At 42.8% G+C, this 26,823-nt stretch overlaps 1 protein-coding gene across 4 annotated transcripts in view; it reads right to left on the minus strand.

Moving 5' to 3' along the window:
- Positions 1 to 26,823, minus strand: part of HLCS (holocarboxylase synthetase) — a 210,370-nt gene that overhangs the window by 162,869 nt on the left and 20,678 nt on the right. For 2 of the 4 annotated variants that reach the window (XM_045540654.1, XM_045540652.1), the window contains exons 2-4: positions 20,335 to 20,472; positions 3,896 to 4,058; positions 1,517 to 2,463 (exon numbers count right to left, since the gene is read on the minus strand). In XM_045540654.1, the coding sequence (XP_045396610.1) occupies positions 1,517 to 2,463; positions 3,896 to 3,947 (999 nt within the window). In that variant the 5' untranslated portion in view covers positions 3,948 to 4,058; positions 20,335 to 20,472. Of the gene's footprint in view, positions 1 to 1,516; positions 2,464 to 3,895; positions 4,059 to 20,334; positions 20,473 to 24,760; positions 24,956 to 26,823 lie in introns of those variants that run through there. The other 2 variants (XM_045540651.1, XM_045540653.1) reach the window with 2 other exon arrangements.

Raw genomic sequence — 26,823 nt, forward strand, 5'->3', positions numbered from 1 at the left:
GCTGCATCATATTGCCTTTTTTTTCCTAGAGCCATGCACTGCAGTATCAAATTTTATGACAGTAAGGGGGTCAGTTTAAATGGTGCGGCAACTAGAGTTGCCATGTGACTCGGGGAAACGGATCGCAACAGTGCCAAATCAATTTTCTAGTACAAGTCTGTGCACAGGGGTGGCAAGATTTGCTCTTCAAAACTGAAATATGGCTCTAGGAAGTCGGGTTTTTACGTGGATTTTCTGAGAATGAGCAGTTACCATATTTGCAGAGAAAAAGATAAGGAGAACATTTATTAGGCCTCCAAAAGCTAACTGATGTGGTTTGCCGCCCTACAGGAAACCAGCGTGGGTTGTACATGTTCGTCTGTCCTGATGCCCAGATTTCTTAATTCCAAGCATCTTTGGCTGAGTATTATCTTAAGAACAAATGAGTAAGCTTTAGAACAGCAAAAAAAAAAAAAAAAAAAAAAAAAAAATCTATACCCCCTTAAAGAATGTTTGGTCTGAAAACCCAAGAGACTTAATTTCTAGAAGGGGTAGAAAGAGAGGCATCACAAAATGAAAACAAAACAAAACAAAAAAAATAAAGAATTCTCTAACTCAATAAAAAGATCCCTATAATAAAACAAAATCTGTTACACTCATCTTGGGAACTCTTCTGGGCAAAATATCTACATCTCCTTAGTTTTCTCATTACATTATCAAATCCTTCAGGACAAGTGAGTTCATTTCACTCTTACAAAAACTTTTGCCCTAAAGCATTAAAAGATTCGTACTAAATGATGAGAAATTCTGAAATAGTCTATCCTGCTACTGTTCACCAACAAACAAAAAGCTAAAAGGAAAAAGAGGATGGAATAAAAAAAAAAAAAAAAACAGCAGAAAAGCCAAAGGACCTCCTAAGCATGGGAAGGAAATTAGTACTTTCCTTTGAATCTCTTTCCATTTTGTCCTGACCTGTGTATCATTAATAACAAGCCATAAATCTAAATAACTCCGATATTCTCTTATTTGAGCTTTTTCTCAGCCCTTAGATGTTAAGAGGAACGAATCATAAGAAAACAATTGGGAATTTGGAGATCTTTTTAACACAAACTGCCTCCGCAATCAACTGCAATATTTTAACCTGACGATCACTGACATTTTGAATCACCACCCTAAAGCTTTCAACTTTCTATGTTAAATAAAGGCTCGATTATATTAATTACAGTGTACTTTGAGGCAAGAAAGTAGACTAGTGTATTTTAGAAAGGTCATTACCAGTAAAGATCAAAACGAGATCCTTGGTTAACCAGCAAGCTCAATCGACCGTAACACCTGGCCCATTCCTCCATCACAAGTCTTTTGGTTAATCAGGGTATTCGTGAAAATCCTGAACTAAACGAAACCTTCTGCTCACCATCAGCAAAAGCTCCCAGCCAACAGTAACCCGCAGCACACAAACTCTTGAAACCTTTGCATGGACAGCCTTAAAGAGCATATCCCCTCTCCAAGATACCCGAAGAGCATCAAAGCGACGTACCTGGCAAAGAACAGCTTCTCCTCCGTGTGTTCCAGAAGGCACTTGGATGATCATCCTGTCCTGGTCCTCGTTCTCTAGGTGGCCCTGGAGCTTGCCCAGGCTAAGCTGCTCTCCGGGGCCCTCCCTGTAAACGTAGCCACTGCTTAGGATGCTGAGCTTTACCTCACACTGGTCAGACTTGGAGAAAACCAAGTTCTGGACTGTCTTCTGCAGTACACCCTTGCTTGTCATCTGAAAGCCACCAAATGTGAAGGACGAAGACAGGCCCAACACCTTCCCTCCCTGAGAAAGGTAGGCCATGAACTTCTGGTACAGATCTTCGGGAATGGACTCGCTGGTGGCAACGACCAACAACAGACAGCTGTCTGGCCAGGGGTCTCCGAGGGCACTTTCCTCCGGCAGGTGGTAGAGAATGTAACTGTCAGTGTCCACACAGTCGGCCAGGACAGATCGGACCTGCTGGAACCGGCCGAGGGCTTCCTGGGAGTCGGAGCCCACATAGACTAGGATGTTGGGTGCCTTTCCCGTGATGTTGACTCTCCTCCCTTCTCTCTCAGGGCAGGTCTCATCAGCAACGCTCTCCAAACTGCTGCTGTAATCGTAAGGAAGATCTGGAATGTTCTCTGCAGATGCAAACCTGACCGACTCGATGGTGCTGTTCTCTAGTTCCAAACACTCGTGGCAACTAGACAGATGGAGGTGATAATGCTCGACGGAGCCCCCTCCCCTGTCACTGTCCCCAGCAGGCTCGCTCCCAGAGGCACTGCCTCTCCTCTGCTTGGGTTCTTCACCAAGAACCTTCGGGCCATCTTTGCCAACATGCTCCATGATGTCCTGCTTGGGCTCAATCTCAAGAGAAGGTTCAGGGTTCGGCTGCAGGATTTGAGCTTGCTTGTTTGAGGCCTGATGCTTAAGATCCTTCAGAGTAGAGTCCTGCAAGTGCACCGCTAAAGCATGAACGAGAAAGATAATTAGTCAACACTTCTTGTTTATCATGTAGTTCCGCTCAAGAATCTTATCACCCCCTCTGCATTCCATGACATCCACTCCAGGACACCCTAGCCTCAACTCTGTGGCATCCTTTGGAACCACTAATTGCTCTTGCCTGGTGGGAGGACCCCCAGTGAAATCCTCAGTTCCCACAACCATCTTTCTTAGACATATCAGAAGACCCTAAGATCCTCTTACTGACTGGTGAAGAAAGTGAGATTCGGGAAGGTGATTTTACCTACTTATTTATAGATTCCATTTCTTGAGTGTTATTCTCCTATATGCTAATGAAACTGAGAAAAGAAAAAGACACACTCTCTAGAGTCTATCTAAACACAGCGTGGCAAAAAGCTGTTCTCAGGACACTCTGTAGGATCAATGAGAAGGGTCTGTCCAGTACATTGTCCCAGAACTGGAATATAAGTTCACAATCACTGATTCAAAAAACATTTATTGAGCACCTGCTATGTGTTTGACATGGTATGAGGTGCATGCAGGTGGCAAATCAGAAAATTAAACGATTGCATAAATTTCCAGAGCTAAGTGACATTCTTATTTGCCCACAATACAAAAGAAAACTTTCATAGACATAAAAAGTCTGTTTTTAAGCTTAATTAAGGAAGAACAGTTTGTATGCTGCTAAAAAAAGATTTGTTCCAAAAAATTTTGACATATATATTCTAAGTAAAAAGCTGTTAGATTTAGAACTTCATAGTAACACTTGGTTGTGTATTAAACTGTGTGAAATAGGCTGGACGCAGTGGCTCACGCCTGTAATCCTAGCACTCTGGGAGGCCGGGGCAGGTGGATCATTTGAGCTCAGGAGTTCAAGACCAGCCTGAGCAAGAGCGAGACCCCGTCTCTACTAAAATAGAAAGCAATTATATGGACAACTAAAAATATATAGAGAAAAAATTAGCCAGGCATGGTGGCGCATGCCTGTAGTCCCAGCTACTCGGGAGGCTGAGGCAGGAGGATTGCTTGAGCCCAGGAGTTTGAGGTTGCTGTGAGCTAGGCTGACGCCACGGCACTCACTCTAGCCTGGGCAACAGAGTGAGACTCTGTCTCAAAAAATAAAATAAAAAAATAAAAAATAAACTGTGTGAAATAAATATTATATGGGTTCTGAATTTGAATGCCTTCTCATGGACAATGCAATTATGGAAAATACTTGTTTAAGAAATTTAATAAGCACTAAAGATGTACCCCCTCTAAAAAAAATCTTGACACAAGTATGAATGTTATACTATTATGGTGAAATCAAACCTGTTGAATTAAACTGAAACTAAGCATTGTCTTTAAGTCATACCAATATGAATGCTTAGCGGTCCTTAAGCGAATAACCTATGACATCCTGCTATGATAAAAACATTTTCTAAAGTCACTTACAAACGATCTTTTGGGGTACGAGGCCATTATCCATCTGGAGTCTGTCTTCCATGAACGCCACCCCCAGCTTGCTGAAATCGTCCACACTTGCTTCAGCAATTAATTGGTAAGGCTCCCCAGGTCTGCAAGCTAATGGCAGGCAACAGTCTGACCACTTTACAATCTGAGAAAAAGCAGGTGAGGGAGGATGTAGAAAAGAAAGGTTGAGATTTTTCTTCTCTAAAATAACCAGATCCTTTCTTTATTATTCCCTTCAGGGCTTCCCACGACTAAGTTATAGTCAGGCAAAACAAATTACTGGATATTGCGTTTTATTAATATCAAAGTTGTTTTGGCTCAAACATTCTCATTTCTACCTGAAAACAGTACTTACAAAGCACCAAATATAACTTGTTTAAAAGTATTAATAACTGAAGTCTCAACTTCTTTAAGGAACTAAAAGGGAAAGGGCCGTTCCCCAGACACCAGGAAAACATAACATTGCCCTTTAGCAATAGGAAAAAGGAGAGAACATGTGCACAACATTCAATTATTGAAAATGTAACCTGTGGACCAGCTTTTCTCAAAGTGTAGTCCAAGACCAAGTGCGAGAGAATGACAGGGAGCAGCACGTTAGACCTGCAGGTTCCTGAGCACGTGTCCCTCCCTGTCTGGTGCATTAGACTCTCTGGAGTTGGAGTTCAGGAATCAGGACTGTTAAACACCCTTCCCCACAGATCCCTGTGCTCACAGAAATGTGAGAACAACTGGCAGAGTCCCCAGTGCCTGCCTGTAAGGAAGTTCACATTCCCACCGCAAGGCGGACAGGGAAAAGAGAACAGAAAACTTGGTCTTTTAAGCCTTCCCGTTTTTACAAAAGAAAAATGTAAAACTGGCACATGGAATACCAAAAATTTCTCTGAGGGCTCCCAAAGGAGAAGGAGCCTGCTGGGGTTCACAGCCTGGCTGTGAAGGCGAACTCAGCCAACCATCTGTGCCTGTCCTTAGGCAAGCCCCAAACTGCTCAGCTTCCTCAATTGTAAAACAGGAATGATGCTAATATTAATACCGCTCATCTTTGAGGTTTGTGTGTTAATGAGATTAAAGACTATATGTAATGTCCCCAGTAGGAAGCTTGGGACAGAATAAGGTACTCAATTAATGAAAGCTGCTTTAATTACAAATGTGGCTTTAAAAGCAACAGTGAGCATCCTAAGATGCTTTTTCTAAGATGCCATGAATGATTCCCCTACTCCTAAAAATATCTTCTCCGCGACATACTGCCCCCCAAATTCCATAGTTAGAGATATATAATTTTGAATTCCATTTTTCATATTGGTGGGCTAGGTTTTTAGAACTAACTCCTCCTGAAAACCATGAAAAAAAATGCTGGATAAAATAAATAAATAAAACGTCATCTTAAATGCACTGAAGAGCTGACTAGATGATGGAGAACTGCCAGGCCAACTGCTGGATAAATCCTGAACCCACAGAGGGAAGGGGATTCCCACAACCCAGGCCCTGAGGGTACTTGCTCATCCAGGAACTGTGGGCTACAAAAGGCAAGGGCCAACTGGCATAGAGACAGACATGTGGATCAGCGGAACAGAACTGAGAGCACAGATACAAACTCAGATGTTTACGGGCAATAAAAAAAGTGCCAAGACAATTCAATGAAGAAGGAATAGTCTTTTCAACAAATGGTGCTTATACAACTGGATACTGGATGTTCACATGCGAAAGAATGAAGATGGACCCGGACCTCACACCATGTACAAAAATTAACTCAAAGTGGATCAAAGGCTTCAATGTAGCAGCTAAAACCACAAAACTCTTAGAAGAAAACACAGGCATAAATAAATTGTTATGACCTTGAATCAGGCAATGTTTTCTCAGCTATGACACCAAAAGTACAAACAACAAAAGAAAAAATAAATAATTTGAATTTCAAAGTTTTTTTGTGCATCAAAGGACTTAAGAAAAGACAACACAAAAATAGGAGAAAACATTTGCAAATCATATAAGAACTCCTACAACTCAACAATAAAAGGAAAAATAGCCCAATTTAAAAGTGGTCAAAGGATTTGAACAGACATTTCTCCAAAGAAAATATACAAATGGCCAATAAGCACATGAAAAGATGCTCAACATCATTAGTCATTAAGGAAATGAGAATCAAGACCACAATGAGATACCACTTCATACCCACTAGGATGGCTATAATAAAAAACAGATAGATAATAACAAGTGTTGTGAGGATGGGGAGAAATTGTACATTACTGGTAGAAATGTAAAGTAGCACAGCTGCTTGGGAAAAGAGTTTGCAAGTTCTGCAAAAAGTTAAACAGAGTAACCATATGATCCAGCAACTCCATTCCCAGGTGTATACCTCAGAGAATTAAAAACATATGTCTACACAAAAACTCTTGTACACAAATGCTCACAGCAGCATTATTCATACAGTGAAAACAACCCAAATATCCATCAACAAACGAATGGATAAGTAAAATGTGTACAATGGAGTATTTTTCAGCCATAACAAAAAATGAAGTATTGATACATGTTACAACATGGATGAATCTTGTAATATATTATGGTAAGTGAAAGAAGCCAATAACTGAAGGTCACGTATTATACAATTCTATTTCAAACAGAATAAAATATCTAAAAGAGGCAAAAATAGTCAGAAAGTGGATGAGGGACTACCAGGGGCTGGGAACTGGGGCAGTAGGCAGAGACTGCTGATGGCTATGTGGTTTCTTTGAGGAGTGATGAAATGTTCTAGAATGAGATAGTGGTGATGGTTTCACAATTTTGTGAATATACTAAAAACTACTGAATTGAACCATATACTTTAAAAGGGTGAATTTCATGGTTTGTGAATTATATCTCAATTTTTTAAAAGAAAAGAGTCGAGGTAGGCTACCTGCTTCCATACTCTTCCAAGATAACCTAGTTAAGTAAGAAGACTCTAGAGTCCTAATGCCAAGACTCGAATCCTGGCTCCTCTGGTTAATAGCTGTGTGACCTGAACAAGCCACTCAACTTCCCTGTGCCTCAATTTTCTGCTTGTAAGGTGAGAGGGTAAGGGCACCTACCTTGGAAGGTTATTGGAAGAACTAAATGGGATAATCTATAAAATGCCTGGTCCATAAGGGGGTGCTCTTGTTATTCCAAAACAGAGTCCTTAGAGCAAGTGTCCTCAGGAGAAGCCACATTCCACTTGTGCCCAAGGGAGCAAAAACTGCAGTTGGGATGGGGGGAAGTTGAAAAAAATCTTGGACATAACAGTTTGTGGCCCTCCAAGGCTCAAGCCTACCCCACAAAACCTCGTCCGTTAGTAGTTCACTTCTCTCCTTAGAGGGAATTTAACGGGAATTTAATTTTTCTCCTTAGGGAAACAACAATGAAAAAAAAAAAACAGTTGAGAAAGACTGCTTTAGGGGGAAAAATCATAAATTCAGGCTTTTATGGTCAACTCGCTAACTGGTCTAGAACATTCGGAGAAAGAGAAACCTCCGAACTTTTTCTTAGCTCTACCTGCAGCCTTCCTTCCACTTTGTCACCTACTTCTCCCACCTCCCCCCAGACATACAGCTGGGGAGTGAGTAGGATTCACCTTGAAGGATGAGGCCTGACCGATGTTTCAGTAGAATTCTACATTTCCCAAACAACATCTTTGACCAAGGACAGATATTCAGTTGATTTCCAGCTTTGGGAATGAAGGAAAGAATTTCAGTACAGGAGGATGAGGACATACACTAACATCCTGGCAGACAGGGCAGACTTTTCAGATGAGCGTGAGTCGGTACGTGAAAAGGAACAGCACAGACCTCAGCCTTGTGCAGGAAGCCAAATGCATCACTGTCCCCAGAGCTATCTGGTAATCAAAGGAGGAGAAAGGCTCAGCCAATGGAGACTCAGCCCAGAATTCAGCTGCTAAAACACTGCTTTAGCACCCTGCTGTGGCCAATGCTGACTTAGTGTAAAAGGAGCCAACAATTAAATTCTCACACACCTCTGAAGGAGGAGAGGCTCCGGAGAGAAACAAAGGAGGAGGAAGGACAGGAAGAGACCAAGGAACAATATATACACACATCCCTGATCAAGTTTCTCAGCTCGGCCAACTGTCTCCTCACCTAAGTGCATTTCCTTTTTCTAGGAGCCTGGTCTATGGGCCACAGACCATGCAAACGCCTTCAAGCAGTGCTGGGTGCTCTGATCAAAGCAAAGCCCTGCTGTCACTGATACTTCGTCCAGGGGTGTTTGCAGTGGATGAAGGCAAACAGGACACTTCGAATTTGCACTTCGAGATGGAGACAAAGGGGTAGAGAAGAAAGGGGAAGTCAAGCAAAAGGCTTACTGCCAAAGATCAAAGGTAAGGAAGCCTTGGTTGGCCCTAAACAAAGAGATTTCCTCCCTTACACAGCTTGCAGAAATCTGTCAAATAACTGAGGCTCTTGACTTGATGTTACAATTTATAACAGCACACAATGAGTATCTGCTCTGCTCAACTTAAAATTCCCATCCAAGCAGCAGCCCAGGAGCGAAAGACGCCAGGTTAAATGAGCTCGTGTGGCCCTTCCCTACAGCAAACAGCATGTGGCAAGCGGAAGCTCCCCAACGATGAGGAAACAGAAATCTCAACAGCCCATTAGCTACCCAGTCAGATGACTGAGGTTGCCAATTTTTCTGACTCTTGTTTCTCCTCTTCCAAATCATCTTAACTGCATGTGAGATTATTAAGAGTTCTAGTAACAGGTTGGACGTAGGAGGGCTGGACATAGAGAGGGATAAAGAACTTGAAACCAGGTTCACTGCTTCTTTGCCATTGCTGTGGGAGGTCTGTGTGGCTCTGCAGCAGCCTCTGTTCTCCCGTGACCTGCAGGTACTGGAAAATCTGTAGGGAGGATGGCAGGAGAGCACAGAAGCCAGGAACTGCCCAGACCTGCTCTTCATGCCTCCCTCTGGACTCATCTCTGTGGCGAGAGAGACAAAGCCAGCAGCCACCAGTGCTTTGGACAAGTTTTTCAGTGCTGCACTACTGCACATTTCTGAAAGTGGAGAAGACACAGCAGAAGGCACAGCCTCAGTTCTGTGCAGGGAGGATGCCCAAGAGCAGAATATCCATGACACATCTTTCTTGAGCATCAATTTTACTGTGTCCAAAGAAAAAGTGGGAGCTGCAAACAGGAAGTGTCCCCAGAATGGACATATGCTTCTCATTTTCTTCGCAATTTAATCCAGTTCCACTCATACTCAGTGTATTTTATGCCCAGGTCCCTGTGCTAGATGCCCTAGCCTTGGGGCTTGCTCTGTTGTCTGGGCTAGAGTGCAGTGGTGTCATCATAGCTTACTGCAACCTCAATCTGTTGGACTCAAGTGATCCTCCTGCCTCAGCCTTCCTAGTAGCAGGGTCAACAGGCACACACTACCCTGGCTGGCTAATTTTTTCTACTTTTTGTGGAGATGGTGTCTTGCTCTTGCTCAGGCTACTCTCAAACTGCTCACCTCAAGTGATCCTCATGCCTTTTTATTGACAACTAGGAATCGATGATATGGGAACAAAACAGTTTCTTTATCTATTCACCTGCTTAAGGACATCTGGTTTATTTCTAGTTTTTGGAAAATATAAATACAGTGGCTATAAAAATCCACAAACATTAAAAAAAACATTAGTTTTTACTTTGCTAAAGCAAATCTCAGGACTGGGGTATCTGGTTCATATAAGTATATTTTTAAATTTATAAGAAACTGCTAAACTGTTTTCCAAAATTAGTGTGACATTTTGCATTCCTAGTTTTAGTTGCTAAAAATCTTCACAGCACTTGGTATTTGCAATTTTATTTTGCATTTTTGCCATTTTTGGATATGTGTGGTATATCATTGTAGCTTCTGCCTCATTTGTAAAAAAGTTTTCCTGAATACAGAATTCTGTGTTGATATTTGGTTTTCTTCTCTGTACTTGAAAGATGTAATTTCATTGTTGAATCACCTCTATGTTTTGTTTTGTTTTGTTTTTTTTGAGACAGAGTCTCACTCTGTTGCCCTGGCATCAGCCTAGCTCACAGCAACCTCAAACTCCTGGGCTCAAGCAATCCTCCTGCCTCAGCCTCCCGAGTAGCTGGGACTACAGGCATGAGCCACCATGCCTGGCTCATTTTTTCCACATATATTTTTAGTTGTCCATATAATTTCTTTCTATTTTTAATAGAGACGGGGTCTCGCTCTTGCTCAGGCTGGTCTCGAACTCCTGAGCTCAAATTATCCACCCGCCTTGGCCTCCCAGAGTGCTAGGATTACAGGTGTGAGCCACCACGCCCGGCCACCTCTATGGTTTTTGATGACATATCATCCATCATTCATATCATTTCTCCCTATATGTTATGTATTTTCCCCAATCTGGCTGCATCTAAGATTTTCTGTTTATCTTCAGATTTTAGAGTTTGACTACATGGACCTAGGTATCATTTTCTTCTATTTTCAATTTGGGGTTTGGTGACCTTACATCTAAAATTTTAGGTTTTGCACCAATTTCTGCAAGTTTGAAGCTATTAGCTGTTAATTTTCCTTTTTAAACCACCTTAATTTTTCTGTCTTTTCCCTTCCCTTCTGGGACTCAATCACCCACAGGTCTCTAAGGCTATGTTTATTTTTCTTCACACTTTATTAACTCTTTAGTTTTTGTCTTTCTTTTGGTTATGGTCTGCTGACAAGCTCAAAAGTAATTTTTTGATATTATCATTTTTATATTTGGATATTTTTATAATTTCCATTTTTCTATATGAGTTTCGTATTAGAACATTATTAAAATGAACAAACACTGATGAATATATAATACCTGCCTTCAAATTTTTGTCTGATAACTGCAACACTTTGGACATCTTGGGAACACCCTGTACTGCTTTATTTTTATCTGGTGTAGGATTGCACTTTTCTGTTTGTTGACATATAAACTAAAATATGTTAAATAAAAGCTATAAATGAGCAACGTAGAGACTAGATTTTTGTTGTATTCCTTGAAGATTGTTATTTTCTAGGAGACAGTTAACCTGGCTAGACTGAAATTCCAATCCCTATCTACTTCTAAGATAGGCACAGCTGAAATTCTCATTTTTACCTCTTAATTTTCATACATTATACTTGTGATATTTATTCATGCCATTGCATATATCTATACTTTGTTCATTTTCTAGGTTTTTTTTACATTCTGATAAACTATATTTTAAAATTTGACATTTTTAACATTTTTCTTATTTACATTTAAGTGGTATTAAGTACAGTCACATAATTTTATGGTATATAATGTTCTGTATGGATAAAGAAGATAGGTGCACAACAGTGTGAATGTACTCTTAATGCCACTGTACTGTAAATGTAAAAATGAGGAAAATGGTAATTTTTAAATATATTTGTACAAGCATCATCTCTATTCATAGAGAACATTATATACCTTAAAATTATAAAATGTCACTTATGCCTTAATAAAAGTAAAAAAAGAGAAAATAAGTGTTGATGAGAATGTGGAGAAAGTGAAAAAATTTTTCACTGTGTGTGGAAATGTACAATGGTACATACTTTATGGAAAACAGTGCAGTGTTTCCTCAAAAATTATGAGAAGACTTGAAAGTGTAATACAGAAAACATATTTATCCATTCATGCTGATAGCTGAATTAATACATTAACCGAAGGTGGAAGAAACCTAAATATCTGTGATAAATGGATAAACAAACTGTGGCATATACATAGAACAAAATGTAATTCATTTTTTAAAAACAAAGAAAATTCTGACACAGGCTACAAATAAACCTCATGCACATTATGTAAAATAAAATAAACCAATTTAAAAAGAGGAAGAAAAAAAAAAAAAAAAGAACTTGGAACCATGAGACAAAAGGGAGAGGTACGACTGACTTTCAGTTACCTTCACTGCCTTGCGAGTTTGGAAACAGAGGATAAGTGAGTGATAGAAAATTCATTTTCGCTATTACGCAAAAACCAAGTAACAGTGCAAAGGCTGTCACCACTCCACAGCAAGCAAGAGCTGAAAGGATAAGGTGACCCGGGTGAAACTGAAAAGTGGAACTCAAACCTGTGACTGACTGCACGCTCAGGGAAAAGGCTGGTCTAGTTATTTTAATTTTCTGAATAACCGAGAGCTAATCAGAAAGTAAGAGAAACATGATTTGTGTTCTCCGCATGTCCTGTGAGCACCTGAGGCCCGCCCTTTAAGGCGTGTGGCATTGGCTTCCACGATCACTCACGCCCCTCCGCACCCCACCACACTGATGGAAGCTGAGGAAGGAAAGTTTTAAGAGGCATCCCAAGTGGTCTGGTTATCCACTGCTGTGTAACAAAACACCCCAAAATTTAGTGGCTTGAAATGAATCATTTATTTTTCTCACAAATCTCCATTTGGGCAGGACAGGGCAGGGGCAGCCTGACTCTGCTCCATGTAGCATCAGGTAGGGTGGCACCAGATGACCCACTTCCAAGATAGTTGGCAAGCTGGAGCTTCCTGTCCGCTGGGAGCTCAGCTAGGGCTGTCCACTGAGGGCCCAGGATCTTGCCACAGGGCAGCTTGAGCTTCCTGACAGCATGGAGCTGTGTTCCAAGAGCAAGTGTTCCAAGAGCCCAGGCAGAAGCTGCAAGGTTTCTTATGATCTACCCTGGGAAGTCTCTGAATGTCATTTCCACCACATCTCACTGGACAAACAAATCACCTAAGGTCAGCCCAGATTCAAGGGAGGGGGATAAGACTCCACCTCTCAGTAGGAGGAAAGAATTTGCAGCCATCTTCAATCTACGCCCCAAGTTTCTGCCAGCTCTTAGACTGCTCCTTCTGCATGAGAATGGCATGTCCCTAAATGGGCATGCTCCTTCAGCCTGGGTCCCTGCATGAGAAATATGCATGCAGCAGAGCCCACAGCAGAGGCACAGCTGGAAACAGAGCACCAGCAAACCTGCTGAGACTACAGTAACACAACCCAGAAACGAGGATTGATTGTTAGGAGCCACTGGAATTCTAAGGGTATCTGTTATTTCAGCAATCTGGTTAATATAGTGTACAAAACTGCATTCCTGACAACAACAGCCCCTCTAAGCCCTTCCTGCTGTACTCCCCATCTCCACAAAGGATCCACCGTCCCCCACAGACCAATACCTCCTAACCAGCTCCGACACCTGTCTCCATCTCATGTTCCTACTGCCAATACTCCTCAAAGCCATTATCTTTTCCCACACAGACTGCAATCTGTTCCAGGTTTGCTACACTCGGATCCGTTCTCCAATCTTCCTGAATTATGATCTTCCTATAGCACAAATCTCATCATTCTGCTTTAAAAAAAAATAACATGGTTTTAGCCTACTACCCCTAGGATAAAGTCCAAATTCCCAATTAACGCATATAAGCCTTTTTTAGTTTGTGTGTCATGTATATTTGCCACACCATTGAAGAATATTCAATTCTGCTACACAGAAAACAAGTAAAACAAATAGCATGGATGAAACTCATAAAATATATTAAGTATAGATACGGAATTGGAAACTTGTAAGACACATTAAAGACAGACAAAATAAATGGAACGTGTGTTGAATGTAGATAAAAAGAACAGAACAAAAGAGAGTATTACTTCTAGGCAAAAAGTCATGGAAGGATCAAGTAAATCTTAAATATCAGTAAGACATAAATCATGCCACCTCCAGATTGACAAGTTATATCATCCTTAAACTGGCCACCCATTATGGCCCCATTATGGCCCCATGCTTGAAACAGAAAAAAAGCACAACATCTCAGCAGATCGCTGGCAAGCCACAGCTATTACAGGCACACATGTCTCTCCAACAGAGCAAGTATGTGCTGGCTACAGGCATCTTCCACCTGCCCAGCTCTTTGTTTAAACTCAACCCTAAGGCCGGGCGCAGTGGCTCACGGCTGTAATCCCAGCACTCTGGGAGGCCAAGGTGGGCGGATCGGTTGAGCTCAGTTCGAGACCAGCCTGAGCAAGAGCAAGACCCAATCTCTACTAAAAAAATAGAAAGAAATTATACGGACAACTAAAAATATATAGAAAAAACGAGCCGGGGCCAGGCGCAGTGGCTCATGCCTGTAATCCTAGCACTCTGGGAGGCCGAGGCGGGGGGATCGCTCAAGGTCAGGAGTTCGAGACCAGCCTGAGCAAGAGCGGGACCCCGTCTCTACTAAAAGTAGAAAGAAATTATCTGGACAACTAAAAATATATATAGCAAAAATTAGCCGGGCATGGTGGCGCATCCCTGTGGTCCCAGCTACTCGGGAGGCTGAGGCAGTAGGATCGCTTGAGCCCAGGAGTTTAGGGTTGCTGTGAGCTGGGCTGACGCCACAGCACTCACTCTAGTCCGGGCAACAGGGCGAGACTCTGTCTCAAAAAAAAAAAAAAATGAGCTGGGCATGGTGGCACGTGCCTGTAGTCCCAGCTACTCGGGAGGCTGAGGCAGTAGGATTGCTTAAGCCCAGGAGTTTGAGGTTGCTGTGAGCTAGGCTGATACCACGGCACTCTAGCCCAGGCAACAGAGTGAGACTCTGTCTCAAAAAAACAAACAAACAAACAAAAAAACTCAACCCTAGTCTTTGTAAGGACGCCACCGGCAGAGGCTAATGCAGCAGAGAGAAAGAGAGAGAATGTGTGAACATCACATGGCCCAGGATTCAGGCATGTGGTCCTTCCATCCCGAGTGCCCCCAATCCTAAGGGTTAACTGACCCCAGATCTCTCCCCTCATTTCTTGCTGCATGTTTTGAATTGATGTAATAAACTCTGTATTATTCAAGCATCTTAATTTGGTCTGTGAGCCTCTCTATTCTGTGACTGATGGAATAGCCTGCCTGGCCATGTCCCTGGAAACTTATCACTACATCAAGGTAATTTCCCACACAACACAACCCCCCAGCCCCAACTGTCCCCTATGGCCGTGTCTTGGGCCACTCCCCAACTCAGGTGAATGCAAACTGCAATGGTACTGAACCATGTGCAACGCCCCAGCTGCAAATGCTCTCTGCACTTCTGCACATGCTGTTCTGCCCAGGAAGCTCTTTCCTCTTCTTTCACCTAATTCCTGTTTTTCCCTTAAAACTCAGACATCGCCTGCCCTAGAAAGTCTCTCCTAACCTCGTCCCATCTAGATAGGTCCCCCAACATTTCCTATCCATGCCTTTCACAGCATTTAACACAGTGAACACTAATTGTTCATTTACTTAGCTCTCTGCTCTCCCATACTCTGAGCTCCTTAAGGACAAGGACTATCACCTCAGAATGTACCTTTCATCTCCAAATGAGATAAACCTCCATCCCTAGCACACAATCTAGCATGTAAGAGGCACTCAATAAACCCTGCATGAATGAATGAATGCCTTGACTGAGTAAAAGGAACACAAGCAAATTTTCTGCAACAAAAGAACTATATAAGTTCTTCGGGTCATCAATTCTTACTGAATGTGACTGCTAATATAAATACAGAAGATATTAAAAATTGAGCTGAATCTGCCATCCCCTGTTGATGTTTATTATTGTACTTAGCAAAATAATTGGAATGTAGATGTCCAATAAATATCTGTTAATGAATGAGTAAGTGATAATATGAATAAGTGAATGCTACATTTTGTTTTCCTAAGATTCATCTATTTTTTTGTTGGGGGTCTATAGAATGACCACAAACTAAAGCCATTTGAGATACCCAAAATTCAAAAAGGTATCATTTTAAATATCTGTAAGAATTTTAGAAGACTGTAAGTTCCCATCAAAATCAGAAGTCTTTCTTATGTAACATATTTTCTATTTAATATGTTAGGACCCTGTCAAATTCAAATAACTCTAGAGTTAGGTGAAACATACACGCACAGATTCATAAGAGCGGCCCCCAAAATGCAAACTGTTTTCAAGCAATCAACCTGAATGGGAACTAGAGACCTGGTAAGAAAACAGTGAGCTATGAGATCAATTCCTTTTTAAGTTTTGAAACCCAATTTATAAAATGGAGCTCAGGGGAAGAGCCAAGGTGGTCCGAAGAATGGCTCTGCATGTCTCTAGTTCCTGCTTGTAAGACCCACTGAACTCTCTGATAACAAGTGGCATGCGTTAACTGGACAGTGGCAATCTTCCCTGTTGGGTAGGCACCTTTCTACCCCCAAAAATTAAGAATTAAGTAACCAACATTCAGCGAGTTCTTAGTTAAATCTTCCTTAGAAAGTCAATTAAGTGAAATGATAACTGTGGCAGAGTTGCTAATTGTCTCTCAATATCTATTCTCTCTTTCTCCCTTATAGTACAGAACTCCACGTTTCCGCTGAACCCATGGCTGTCCAGCTCGGGACGATCTCTCAGCCTCCCCGGCAGCTCAGTGACAGCAGGGGCCACGTGACTAAGTTCTGCGCAATCAGATGGGAACAGAAGTGGCGTGTGAAATGTCCGGATCATCATTTTAAAGAGGAAGCTGCTGTCTTCCACCTTCTGTCTTCACCCCACCAAGGGCTGGAATGTGGATGAAGCTGACGGTGGAGTGGAAGGGAAAGCAGAAACAAGGGACAAGATAGGGGGAAAAAAGCTCCCTGGATGGCCTTACTGACAGAACCACCTCCCTGAGATAGAAATTAACTTCTGGCTTATTTGGGCCACTGTAGTTCTGGGTCTCTTTGTTACAGCAGTTAAGCCTGTATCCTACATAATACAGTCACTATGTTCCTTAAGATGCGGTATATCTTTTAACCCCATAAAGACACACGATTAAGTAATGATTTAAGAAATTAAAAGCACAGCAGTCATATTTTTGTGTTAAGAAGGAATCTGTGCATATTTGATAGTTTATGTAATTGCAATATTTTGGAAATTCTGGTCTTGGTTTTAAGTTGAAATCTGACTAATTTACATATAATATTAGAGTACATAAAAAGACTTCAAGCTTACCATATTTATAAGTTTAATACAATCACGTACTGCATAAGGACATTTCAGGCAACGACAGACTGCACATATGACAGTGATCCAGTAAGATTATAATGGAGCTGCAAAAATTTCCTACAGCCTAATGACATTGCAGTGCAATGCAGTACTCATGTGTCTGTGGTGACGCTGGCGTAAACAAACCTACTGCACTGCCAGTTGTATAAAAGTACAGCACATACAATTACGTACAGTACGTACCACTTGATAATGATAATCAACAACTGTGTTGCTGGTTTATGTATTTACTGTATTTTCACGGTTAGAGTGTACTCCTTCAGCAGGTGTTTCAGAAGAAGGCATTGTTATCATAGGGGATAACAGCTCCATGCATGTTACTGCCCCTGAAGACCTAATAGTGGGACAAGACACAGAGGTAGAAGACAGTGATACTGATGATCCTGACCCTTTGTTGGCATAAGCTAACGTGTGTGCTTGTGTCTTAGTTTTTAACAAAAAGTTTAAAAAGTAAAAAACAAATATAAAATTTTAAAGATAGAAAAAAGCTTATAGAATAAAGATATAAAGAAAGAAAATATTTTTGTACAGCTGTAAAATGTGTACCTGTTCAAGCTAATGTTATTACAAAAGAGTCAAAAAGTTTTTGAAAATTAGGCCAGGCATGGTGGCTCACACCTATAATCACAGCACTTTGGGAGGCCAAGGTAGGGGGATCACTTGAGGCCAGGAGTTCAAGACCAGCCTGGGCAACAGAGCAAGACCCTGTCTCTACAAAAAATAAAAAAATTAGCCAGGCACGGTGGTGCATGCCTGTATTCACAGCTACCTAGGAGGCTGGGCCGGGAGGATCGCTTGAGCCCAGGAGTTAAAGGTTGTAGTGAGCTACAACAGGGCCACTGTACTCCATCCCGGGTGACAGAGCAAGACCCTGTCTCTTAAAAAAAAAAGTTTAAAATATTTAAAAGTTTAGAAAAAATATTTTTTATAAATTTAGTGTAGCCTAAGTGTACAATGTTTATAAAGTCACAGCAGTGTATAGTAATATCCTAGGCTTCACAGTCACTCACTACTAACTCACTGAGACTTGCCCAGAGCAATTTCCTGTCCTGTAAGTTCCATTCATGGCAAATGCCCTATATAGGGGTACAATTTTTTATCTTTCACACTGTATCTTTACTGTGCCTTTTAATGTTTAGCTGTGTTTAGATACACAAATACTTACGATTGTGTTACAATTACCTACAGTACTCAGCACAGTAACATGCTATACAGGTTTGCAGCCTAGGACAAACCTGTGGCTATACCACAGAACCTAGGCCATCCCGTCCAGGTTTGTGTAAGTACACTCTACAATGTTTGCACGAGGACCAAATCACCTAACCACACATTTCTCAGAAAGCGTCCCTGTCATTAAGAAATGTACAGCTGTAATCTATAAGAGTTATGTAAGTGTTCAGAAAGGTGGTATCTGTTCATCCAAACAACTTAAATATCTAAAAAGAAACGGGGTGGGGCGGAGGGAGCAGGCAGATGAACTCTGGGGGCCCTCATCTAGAAACTAGAACTGGGTGTTCTAGTGAGTGATGAGTTCATAGGTATTTACTATATTATTTCAAATTCATAATTGAACGAGAGCCATGCATAAACCAATGATGAGAGTACATTTTGAATAAGAAATATGATTAATCCAATTCTGTGCACCTAGAGTCCAAAATTAAAATGGAATATTTTAAGATATTGGAGTTTGTAGACAGAATAAATATTACTCAAAAACCCCTTTAAAAGTGATGACAAATTTTTGCTAAACTTGTAAGAATGGTAAGCTGGATTTAAAAGCCCAGAGAAGAATGGGTTACCATATGACAAGGACTCTTCATAGTTCAAAAAAAACCAAATATCAACAATTTCATATGATTCCACCTGTTTAATTTGTAATTTTAATAAATTTAAAATCATTTTTAAAACAAAAATAAAGTTTCTGAATAGTCTTTTCTGCATATACAAATTATCTGAGTTCACCAAAAAGCTTCCTAACAGATGGTCTCTTTCTATCAACCACAGGAGACCATCTGCAAGTACTGCTCGATTTGATTTGGGTTAATAAAACCTTTATTTATTTTGGAATCTCGGTGACCTAGATCTCTTTAAAACCATTAATTTGTTCCTCTGGCTACTAGAAAGGATATAGACATTGGTTAAAACCTTGTCTACCACTTAGTAGCTGGTGGCTTTAGGCACGTCTTTAATCTTATAACCTCAGTTTTCTTATCTTTAAAATGGCAGTTAATTATACCTTGCAGAGCTGTAAGCATTAGGGGTAATGTATGTAAAAGACCAGCAGGGGCTCGATAAATGGCACGATTATTATCAGAAGTGTACATGGAGCAAAACAAACATTGTGAGCCTTCAGGAGAGAACATCTTGTCTCAGCGCACAAGCCTGCTCTCAGGCCTGCGTGCCAAATGCCCCACGCCTTCTGGGGCCCCAACCAGAAAGTCTCTCATTCTCCTTCACTATCTCCACCTATTTCAGTCTACCTTGAATTCTACTCAATTATTTCTTGTCTTACTCCCCTCTTTTCCCCTTCTCTCACCCCAATACAGTCTTATGCATAATCTCCACGAAAAGGGAACCCAGGAAACATGGCTATCATCAGCAAAATCCCTTCTGGATTATCCACATGGCAGGCAAGGAACACACGGGGGTGAGTGAAGGCAGAAAGGCAAGAACAACTCCTCGTGGACAGGGGAGGGGAGGTCATGGACAAGGGGGGGTGAGGGGCAGACTCCTGCGAGCCTGACCGCCCACCCTGCATCTGGCGAGGACATCCATGGAAAGCTTAAGGAAGAGTGTCCCAACTGGACTTGTGTCCAGAATGATTAACTCCGGCCACCGAGAGGAAAACCCAAGGAAGGGATATAAGACAGGATGACACTTTCACAGTCCACACAAAAGACAGTGAGGATGAGAATGAAATGAGGATGAATGGAAACAAGGCGTGATGCTGAGACATCCGGGGAGAGGCACTGGAACTTAGAACTTCGTGGAGGTAAGAAGGAGGTGAGAGGAAGAGCAGGTTTGGGTGTTAATCTGGGATTTCCTTTTTTTTAAGCAGAAGAGTACAAACGGCTGGTTTTAGACAAGTTGCTGACGTTGAAGCGTTTTCAAACTACTCAGGGCAAGATGTCTAGGAAGGAGGTGGAGAGGTGAGCCCTCTACTCAAGCTGATTTGGGAATCAAGAGGATGACGTGGGAAAGAGCATCCATATGGCAGTGTTGGTCACTTGCCTCTTGTATAATGTGAGCCACAAATACAAGCCACACACGTGGTTTTCAATTGCCTAGCAACAGCATTAAAAAGGTAAAAAGCAACAGGTGAAAGTAATTTAACTAATAGAATTAACCCAAAATATCCAAAAAGAAGGGGAGCCACAAAGACCAGGGAAGAGCACTCATAAAAACATTTGATTTTGAATAAGACATATATTTGCTTTATGGTACACAAGTAAAAAACAGGTTACTCACTGTTTCTGAAGAGGAAGACGATCTCTGTAAATTCTCACCTTGTACCCAAATGCTCTCTGTCACAAATGCTATGTGTTCTGCTTCAAGTATAAAAGGAGAAACAAGAAATAGGGCCCATTTGTTCAAGTCTTCAATGGACTGCGTAGAGGGAAAGAAACATACAGAGGATTCAGTGTCACTTCAAAACACAACTGCCATGTGTTTCAGCCCCATCTGTAACTCCAGGTAAGGTCTAAAGAAGCTTATCTGAAGCTCTTCTATAGGCCACATGAAACCTGTGTTCCTTGTCTAACTGTGACTATTCAAATAGTTATAAAAGCCCTTCTATGGCTCTTGGCAGCTTCAACATTTCTAGATCTTTGTTTTCAAACCATCAGTTCTGAAAGTGGGCTTCTCCCCACCATTCTTTGCACTTAGGGTGTAGGAGTTTTCCAAATCACAACTCGGAAGCACATTTAAAGATGAAGAGGCCAGGAAGTGCACGCTCACCTACAGAAGTCTTAAGGGCTGTTCCCTCATTCCCTGCAGCCTCAAAGCAAGGGGCCCCAGGCAACTCCTTACCCAGAGTGAAGTCAACACTGCTCCTCTCCCTGGGATCTGAGAAGTGTGCCAGCCTCCAGGTACTCAATCACCAAACCCAGAGAGATAAGCTATTTCAGGGACAGGCATTTACCATATGCAGAGAAGCAATCACACATATTTTAATGGGAAGCTAAACTCCAGTCAAGAGTGATTTTAGTTTTTTTAAAAGTAGATTAGAATCAAGATGAGTCGACAGATCAGATATACCCAATTATCTTTGTTCTCTGTCCTGAAATCTCTCTAAAAAAAAATAAAACAGAAATTGGTTTTAGGCCGGGCGCAGTGGCTCACGCCTGTAATCCTAGCACTCTGGGAGGCCGAGGCAGGTGGATTGTTTGAGCTCAGGAGTTCGAGACCAGCGTGAGCAAGAGCGAGACCCCCGTCTCTACTAAAAATAGAAAGAAATTATATGGACAGATAAAAATATATATACAGAGAAAAAATTAGCCGGGCATGGTGGCGCATGCCTGTAGTCCCAGCTACTTGGGAGGCTGAGGCAGGAGGATCGCTTGAGCCCAGGAGTTTGAGGTTGCTGTGAGCTAGGCTGACGCTACGGCACTCACTCTAGCCCGGGCAACAGAGTGAGACTCTGTCTCAAAAAAAAAAAAAGGAGAAAGAAATTGGTTTTAAAAGGCTTTAACCCACCAAAAACAGGGCATACCCAGAGCAGAAAAAGCTGAAGTCTAAGGCTGGGGTGGGAGGAGCCTCATCACCCCAAGGAAGGCATCTGGAGCCCCCCACTGTGTCTCTCACAGTGCTGCCCTTGCCTAGCAACTTGGCATGTATTGATGCTTGATAAAAACCTGTTAACTAAATAATGAATGAAAATCTAGTGAGGGGGACTCCCTTCCATGGGTAAACATAATTATCAACATAGCAGTTACAAACAAAAAAAGTCTCTCCACTTTACTCAAACACTGAATGTATAGAATACACAGATAAAAAGCTTAAACTTTCCAGTTTGTATAAACTGTCTTTGGTTATACTTAACAATTTATTGTGTGACCTTCAATTATATAAACGTACACATTCATTATTTATTAATTTCATTTATAATGTATAAAATATGGGGACAAGAAAGTCATGAGATTCAGCTGTGTGGTTACCTCTGCCCAGGTAGACTGACCATAAGGTATCCATCAGCCCAATGACATTTAAATCCTAAATGAAGCTAATCACTAATAAACTGTCAAGTTTTCCAACCGCGTGCCTTAAACATCAGAGCCTAAACCCCACAACTATTAAACACTCTTTCATTCATTTGAAATACTGCCTGGCTGTTTCAGAACAAGCTGCTAAGCTAAAGAGACCCAGTTCCTAGTGAGAAAAAGATAAAAACCAGAAATAAGAACTGTGATTTAAAGCCTATGGGGACACAGAGCAGGGCGGTCTCATCTAGCCTGGATAACTGGGGAACTTATCCCTGACGTGGCGACAGCTTACCAAAGCCCTGGGGTGAGGAAAGCTAACTGTACAGTAAGTTCCAGAATCCCTGAAAGCACTAGGCCTTCCCTGCTTTGGGTTGCAGTAGACAAGAGCAGAAAAGGACTAGTCAGTTACAGTTATCGTAGTTAACAGAAGACAGATAAAGTCACGAAAATGCTCAGAAGTACAACTGCTCAAGAAAATTAAATAAGGCATTTAAACTCAATGTTTTCATATGTGCAAAATTTCTATGCTGACCTAAAACCCTAACGGTTATTTTTTAAATTAATTGATCCAATTTGAAACCCATTACAATAGAAAAGTCCAACTCTCAATTTTTCCTCATTTTAGGTTATCCTTCTCAATCAAGTGCATTAAGCCCTAATGCTCTAAGGCTGCAGTCCCCAACTTGAGGGCCTGGGTCCAATACTAGTCCAGGGCCTGTTAGGAACTGGGATGCACAGCAGGTGAGGGGCAAGAGATTTGACTGCACAATAAATGTAATGCGCTTGAATTATCCTGAAATCATACCCCCACCTCCCCACCCCTGGCCTTGGAAAAATTGTCCTTGGTGCCAAAAAGGTTAGGGACCACTGCTCTAGGGCACTCATTGTACATAATGAAACCCAGAAATAAATCTGCACATCTATAGCGAACTTATCTTCAACAAAGGTGCCAAGAACATACAATTAGGGAAAGGACAGTCTCTTCAATAAACAATGCTGGGAAAACTAGATATCCATATGCAGAAGAATGAAACTAGACCCTTATCTCTCGCCATATACAAAAATCAAATAAAATTGGTTAATGAAAAATCTAAGACCTGAAACTATGAAACTACTAAAAGAAAACATTAGGGAAATGCTTCAGGACATTGGTCTGGGCAATGATTTCTTGAGTAATATCCCCAAAGCACAGGCAACCAAAGCAAAATTGGACAAATGGGATCACATCAAGCTAAAAAGCTTCTGCCCAGCAAAGGAAACAATCAACCAAGTGAAGAGACAACGGAATGGGAGAAAATATATGCCAACTAGCCATCTGACATGGGATTAATAACTAGAATATATAAGGAGCTCCAACAACTCAGGAAAAAATCAAATAATCTGATTAAAAAATGAGCAAAGGATCTGAATATATATTTCTCAAAAGCAGAAACACAAATGGCCAACAGGTATATGAAAATATGCTCAACATTATTAGTCATCAGAGCAATGCAAATCAAAACTACAATGAGATACCATCTCACCCCAGTTAAAATGGCTTTTATCAAAAAGACAGACAATAAAGAATGTTGGCAAGGATGTGGGGAAACGGAAACACTCCTACACTGTTGATGGGAATGTAAATTAATGCAACCACTTTGGAAAACAGTATGGAGGTTCCTCAAAAACTAAAAATAGAACTACCATTGTATGTAAAGAATGAACTTCTCCCCCTTGTAGCTAGGTAGTACTATTAAATAGTATGCACCTTCCTTCGGAGAAGTGAGAAAACAGTCATTTATTTTTAATGTGTTATAGTACAGAATACAGTACTAACAAGAAAGAGTATTTTTTATTTGCTAGCAGCAGAATTTTATCCCATACCTAAGCACAGCCTCAATGAAATGTTCAAACCTGAGATAAGATTTGAATTCCCACACGGGTGTTACAGTTTGCCATACACAGAAAATCTTATTTTAATTCGAAAAGTGGGCCAACTTTCCAGAAGGAAGAAGAAAGGGCAAGAACCCAACTAAAAGCAAAACACTTTTAAATGTTAATGAAAACAACGTCAGTGATGTCCATGAAAATTTGCACAGAACTACATGTGTGAAGTTAAGCCCATTTCCAAAAATAGCTGAATGGAAAGAACTATTGTTCCCTTTTACACCAAGGCAGTGGAGTCTTTACAGAGATTAAAAGACCGGCCCAAGCCACATGGTAGGTGGCACAGTCAGCTGAGCATGCAGCCACCAGGCTAAGTACTGGGCCAAAAAACAAAGGCTGAGTGTCAACAGAAGCGTAAAAGATGCAAAGACAATCCGCGGGGTGACCTACATGGCAAATGATGTGACTGACAGATGGAGAGAGGGGGAATGGGCAGTTTTTGTCACTTTGAGTATATCTAACAGAAAGCTAGGCACTGAGCTTTCTTTCCAGGTTCACGTTCAACCCAACCCACGAGGTAGGAGAGGGCGTTAGGGAGACACTCCAGGTGGGCTCCTGGTGTCCAGGTGCTAATCCCCGACGCACAGGTACCCGCCTAGAGGGAATGCAAGGGCCGCGCGTCTGCACCCTCACCCTGGCCCGCCTACACCAGGCGACCACGTCCCCAGGCAGAGTCCCGCACCTCCGCCCCCCGGGCACCGGCCAGTGCGGGGGCCACCCGCCGGGCGCCACTTCCGGCTCGCCGCGCCCGCCCCCGGCCCGCCCACCTGGCTCTCGCCAACGCAGAAGACGCGGCCGCCGAGGCTCAGGCACACGCGGGCGCCGGTGGGCTGCGCGGCGGCGCCGCAGAAGGTGAAGGAGCAGCGCGAGGCGCGCAGCCGCCGCACCGTGGCGCGCACGAGCGCGGCCGGCCGGCGCCCCCAGCGCGCCCACAGGTACAGGTAGCACAGCGTGATGAGCATGGCCGGCCGGCGGCCGGGCGGGGCGCGGCCCGGGACGCTCTCCCCGCCGGCCGCCCGCCCGCCCCGCGCGCCAGCGGGCCGGAAGAGACGCGCCGCCCCGCCCCAGCCGGGGAGGGCTGCGCGGGGGTGGGGAGTGGGCCGTGGGGGCGGAGGGAGGCGGGGAGGCCGGGATGAGGAGGGCGGCGCGGGGAGGAGAGGCTGCAGCAGGAGGGGCCTGCGGTGGCGGAAGCCGCGCCGGGGCTGGGCGACCGGCAGGGCAAGGGACTGTGCCCGGGGCGGGGTGGCGAGAGGGCGCGCCGAGACCGCGGGTGTGCGGTGGGGTCGGGGAGGGGCCACAGGAGGGGGTGGAGGCCGCGCTGGGGTCGGGGCTTGGTGAGGCCGGGAATGGAAGGGACCCGGAGAGGCCGCAGCGGAGTGGGGATGGGGCAGCGGGATGCGCAGGTTGTGGACGAGGGTAGGTGCAGAGGCTGCCCGCCCTGCTGTAGTCGGAGTCCGGCCTCCCTTCCTGGGGGCGGGGTGGGAGGCGGACTGAGGAACCGACCGTGCGTGTGTTTACAAGGGCAACAGCCAGCATTTGTTAGCCAGCACCATTCTGGAGTCGGACAGTGCTCTCACAGCCTCTACTCGGTCCAGTTGGGAAAATAAGATGAGGCTGTTTTTATTAAATCATACAAGGTCTTCGTGCACAATAGGCTTCAAAGTAAATTACATAACTTCACACAATGCAATAATTTTTTAAATAAGGGCAGGAAACATAAGGTGAAAACAGATCAGCACCAGAAGGGCTGCCGTGCCCATAAGGCTGCATATGGTGTTCTTGCAACACGTGCATCTCCAATTTGTGAGCATTCTGAGACCAGTGGAAAAAGAAAAACATCAACTATGACCCTTAGGGTTCTTGTCCCCAAGGGAAGCATGATTCCTGACACTGATAGATTTCTCCCATGGATCCTCATTTCTTTAAAAGGCACCGTGTAAAGAACAATGTCCTCAACAACCCTGAAGCATAGCAAAGAATTCCATGGAGTTGCTTCCTGTTCCGGCCCCTGCCATAAGTAGATAGTGTGATGCAGTAAAAGCCATCAGGTACACCACTCCCAAGTCTTCCGTAATCCAAGGATAGATTTTTAAAGTACTCTAGCTACTTATTCACCTGCTGTAAAATAGCAGTATAGAATACCCACCCTCAGAACTTCAGACTTCCGGTCAGGTATCATAGTAAATTCTCTCCATTGCATATAGCAACAATAGATTTATAAAGAGAGTGTCTAAAAAGAAATAACTGGGCTCAAAAACATGATAAGCATTGACACGGACCAGAAAGAGAAGAAAGACAGTAAGTGATGAGCAGGACTAAAGCTGCATCCTGCACTTCCCTGCGGGACAGTGGCAGCTAGGAAGTGGGTTCTGTATGGTAACAAACCTAAAACTGTGTCACTGGAGAAATAAATGAACAAGTACCCTCTGAGAAGGGGCTGAGACCCCCTCCATGATAACACAGGGTTCCAAGTCAGGAATTAGAAAATGAAAAGTGCTCAACAAAGTGATAAATCCTAAATGTTTTACTGTACAAACACTTAACCTTTCAGATAGCCTTCCTGAAGTTTGCTGAATTATGGCTACAGGGACCACTCCCCACCCCCGCTAGGTATGGAGAGATCATCTCTTCTACCTGAAGGTCACCACCATCTCCAGTTTTCCCAGGGTCCTTAAGGATTTTGCAACCTTGCCTTCCCACAGACACCTATAACTGCATCTGGCCAATGGGGATTTTCCAGGTTTACCCTCAGGTGTTTCCAGATGTCATGGTCTCAGAATACACCATGGGAAAATTACATTTTGGGGTCAATCCTTTACACCAATTCTAG

Source organism: Lemur catta, chromosome 1 (assembly GCF_020740605.2).
Source record: "Lemur catta isolate mLemCat1 chromosome 1, mLemCat1.pri, whole genome shotgun sequence".
In the NCBI taxonomy this organism is placed as follows: Eukaryota; Metazoa; Chordata; class Mammalia; order Primates; family Lemuridae; genus Lemur; species Lemur catta.